Source organism: Gymnoscopelus microlampas, assembly GCF_963454915.1.
Source record: "Gymnoscopelus microlampas genome assembly, chromosome: 12".
Classification (NCBI taxonomy): Eukaryota; Metazoa; Chordata; class Actinopteri; order Myctophiformes; family Myctophidae; genus Gymnoscopelus; species Gymnoscopelus microlampas.
The window spans coordinates 2581440-2585925 of NC_139949.1; the positions used below are offsets into that span (position 1 = coordinate 2581440).

General features: G+C 43.6%; 1 protein-coding gene across 1 annotated transcript; it reads left to right on the plus strand.

Annotated features, from left to right (window-relative positions):
• Positions 1 to 2863: 2863 nt before the first annotated feature.
• LOC311056810 (growth hormone-inducible transmembrane protein-like) lies at positions 2864 to 4095 on the plus strand. Its single transcript, XM_084073627.1, has one exon. The coding sequence runs from the start codon at positions 2958 to 2960 to the stop codon at positions 4005 to 4007; it is 1050 nt and encodes a 349-aa protein (XP_083929753.1). The 5' UTR covers positions 2864 to 2957; the 3' UTR covers positions 4008 to 4095.
• Positions 4096 to 4486: the final 391 nt, after the last annotated feature.

Genomic DNA, 4486 nt, shown 5'->3' on the forward strand with positions numbered 1-4486 from the left:
ATGAGACTCACATTCTACTGATGGAGCTATTCAATACACAGCCTTAGATAGTGAAAAGGGAGAATCCAACAAAACAAAACAAAAGGGCGAATGAAGTACGTCATACATTGAAAATAACTACTTTCAAGTATGCATTTCTCGTCATCTTTAACAATTGCACATGTATTCATTGATACAGTCATGTTGTGTGCAATGCAATTATAATTAAGTCTACATGAGGTGGGATTCGAACCAGCTACCCTGTGGTTTCTTAAGCGATCAAGCTATTGAACCAACACACCTGAACCTGTGAAAAAGGGCCTCAAACATTTATTTGACACAGTTTCACACAAATTACTCAGAAATCCTGGATTTAAATGTTTTTCAAAATGCTCAAAATTGCAGACAATCTAAGGGCAGAGCTTACTGGTCAAAGTGATACATGTGTTCCTCATGAGTCAAGGCACATGTGTAAGCAGGTTTAACGGCTGTCGGCCAAACGAGGCATGACTTTTGCCTGTTTAAAGTTTGCATTTTCAAAAAATTGCTATAGCGCCCCCCTTTGACCAATTGGAGTAAGATTGGTTTCAGTGATACTTGGAATGACCCTCTACAATATTGCAAAGTGTCAAACAAATGTGAGTCTGCATGTATGTGTTAGGGGCAGATGAATAATTGTCATAAAACATGCAATTTTCATTGGCTTATAAAAGCTTAACGTTTTCACTTATGGAAAATCCGCTTGCTTAGTTCTGTCGGCATTGGTCCAAAGTTCATGTGTAGACAGTTTCGTACAGATTTCTCAAAAATCCCAGGAGGAGTTTGATTTTTACTGCTTTTTACTGCTTTTCATAGAATTCGAAATGGTGGGAGATCTAAAGGTCAGAGGTCAAAAGTCAAACAGTGAAAGTTGTTAGGCATGAGGAGACGCATGTGTGCATCGAAGTTTCATGGCTGTGGGTCAAACAGGGCATGAGTTGTACCTGTTCAAAGTTGGCATATTTCAATTGAGTGCTACAGCGCCACCCTTTGGCCAATGTTTGTGAGTTTCGGGTTTTCGCCGTTTGGCATAGCCCTCTACCATATTGCCGAATTTCATAAAAAGTGACCACGCGGTTAGGCCAGAACTGGCAAAACCGGCGGAAGAATAATGAATTCCTACAGATGTAATAAGGCTTCGAGCCTATTGGCCTCGAAACCTTAATAATAAACTTCCCAGGAAGAGAAAGGCTGTAGTTTCTATTAGCTTGGAATCCTCATTGATGATGTCATTGGAAGGCAGGCTTCTTAAAGGTCCACAGCCCACCAATAAAACACAGAGCAAGTAGAGGAAATTAGTGCCTTCTTACAATGACCATTAGTAAGACATGACATGAAGATCAGGTTGAAAGTCGGTGAAGTGCTCCTTTTAATAGTTTGTATTTTATCATTTCCATGTTATTACTTATCTCTGTCGTTGTATGTACTTCATTTATGTTGACTGTTGTTGTTTTGAAGTTGAAGTGAAAATTGGTATTGGTCCATTATAGAAGACAATGAAAACAAAAACGAGCACTCAGTCTATAATGCAGTTTGCCGGGCGCACGGCTCACAAAGTTTCACAATAAGAGAATAACAGCCAGTTCTTTTAATTCATTAATGCACGGACAGCATACACGGACGTGTTTAAGCGCCAAGCCTTCCTCAGCGTGTATAAATTACTTCGGAGTGATATTTTCTTTTTTATTGTCCATTATGGATGAGCCTATATGATCCATCCAACCATTATGTGTTTTCTAAAGCACATGGACCTGAATGCTTCTTAATGACTGTAAAGTTCACTGTTGACTTGTCATCTCACAGCAGAGTTCAACACAAACATTCATACAATAATGTTGTATTAGATTTGAGATTTTCAATAAAGATGAAAGTCCTTGAGGAAAACGAAGTGTTCCGTCTCTTAAGTGTGTTGTGTGTTATAACCAAATGAACCCTAGTTTATCCTTCAGCTATTCAAAAACAGCAGATGTACAATCTCACAATACAATCCTATATTAACGTTGGCTAATGGGACGGTGGGTGGGCCGGTGGTCGGACCTCTGATGTCACTCTGACACATTTATGGGCATATGCTGATGACATCAGTGATCTCCATATCGGCGCCTTGCTAAACTAATGGCCTATGTCATTTTTTGTTCAAGTTTTTCAGGAAAAATAAAGAACTGATCCAAAACAAAACTATATGATATTTCTTAATCATTACACCCAAAATGTTTATAACAAATTATTTGATCATTTAAATTACTATTTAAATAGAAATAACACTGTCTGTCAGTTATGTAACATAAGAGATTTTAATAGGTTTAAATAGGATTAAATCTGATTTAGGACAACAACAAAAAATGTAATGGCCTAAATCAGTAAATAATTTGGCACAAAACCATGTGACTTAGGCCAAAAAAAGGCATATTTTGGCCTAAGTCACACTAGGGAGTTAAGCCATTATACTAAAAGGGGAGGGAACAGCATGATCCTTTTCAATTGAGATGGGTGATTTTACCAGAGGTGGCCAGTGTCATGAGGAGCTGACTTAGGCAACAATATCATTTTCCTCAAACAATGACTTAGGCCATTCGTTTAGCAAGGTGACGATATATGGACATAAAGGGACAAGGACTGACCGATACATATCCGGTTTTCCAGAGCCACAAATCTGACCGCTATGCCCATATATGGCCATATGCATACATGGGACCACTCCTTTAACCAAGGGCTTGAAGGAGTGCGGTGCCCGCCGTCAAGTAGTTCGGATATCCAGTTGTCCCGAACCGTCGATCCAACCAATATACCCATATATGGGCATTCCAATATATGGGCATATGACATCAGGGATCTCGATAGAATTTTCAGGAAGGTTGCAAAATAATTGCGTCAGTATCTCAACTCAGAGAAAGGTGAACCAGGTCTCTTGAGTGATAGCAGCATACTGATCATTGACCATGTTGGTGGCGAGGCTGACATGCCTGAGGAGTCTCCCAGGGGTGGCTGGGCTGCGCCCCATGCTGACACACGGTGGCACCCCGGCCCTGAGAAGTTCCACCCTGAAGGCTTGTCCACCCCTGCTAAAGCCTCATCAGGGTTATTCAACAAAGGCCAGATTTGGCTTCCGTCGGGGGGGGACCACCAAAGACCAGCTCAAAGAAGCAGCGTTCGAGCCAGCCACAGATACTTTCATTAAAATCGACGGCATGGGCAGAATGATTCTGGCTGGGGGTGCAGCTGTAGGCCTTGGTGCTCTGTGTTACTATGGACTGGGCATGTCTAATGAGATCGGTGCCATTGACAAAGCAGTGCTCTGGCCCCAGTACGTGAAGGACAGAATCCACTCCACATACACGTATTTCGCCGGCAGTATTGGAATGACAGCCATGTCAGCTGTTGCAGTGAGCAGGACTCCAGCTCTTATGGGTCTGATGATGAGGGGATCTTGGCTGGCAATGGGAGCTACGTTTGCTGCCATGATTGGAGCTGGCATGTTGGTCATGTCCATTTCATATGACCAGAGTCCGATGCCTAAACATCTTGCCTGGATGTTCCATGCAGGTGTAATGGGTGCCGTCATCGCCCCCCTCACTCTTCTGGGAGGACCCCTGATGATGAGGGCCGCTTGGTACACAACGGGCATTGTGGGTGGCCTTTCTACAGTGGCCATGAGTGCCCCCAGTGAGAATTTCCTCTACATGGGTGGGCCCTTAGCTGTTGGTTTCGGAGTGGTCTTCGCCTCGTCCATTGGATCGATGTTCCTGCCCCCCACCTCAGCGTTTGGAGCTGGGCTCTACGGGATGGCCATCTACGGGGGTCTGCTGCTGTTCAGCGCTTTCCTCCTGTACGACACACAGAAGATCATCAAGAGAGCAGAGACCTACCCCCTCTACGGTGTCCAGAGATATGACCCCATCAATGCGTGCATGGGTATTTACATGGACACTTTGAATATCTTCATGAGGCTGGTGATGATTCTGTCAGGCGGCGGTGGCAGGAAGAAGTAGATGTCACCCGTTCCACCTCAAGGTCCCCTTTCACTTCCACTGAGTAAACGAGCAGCGTACACCGGATTCTACCCTGTTTTAGTTTTAAAACACTGTACTTTGGATTTTTAAACTGGTGTTTGCTGTCTATATTTGGGAACTGGGTAGGAGGGAGTCCATTTTTGTGTTACACCTGGTGACCCCTAGGCCGGGTCGTAACATAAATGGCATAAAACGGACAAGGACTGACAGATACAGTTATCTCCATATATGGGCTACAAGGGACACAGGTAGGCAGACAGAAACAGACATCTCCATATATGGGCACAAATGGGACACAGACAGATGGGTGCAATGGGTACAGTGACAAAGCCCCAACACAATGACTCAGACATATTGGTCGGATCGGCGGTGCAACGTAAGTGTGAGTATCTGCCCGTCCGAACTGTAGATGTGCCCAAACCTCTAGTACTATGAAAGGGCCTTTAATGTAGTTTAAT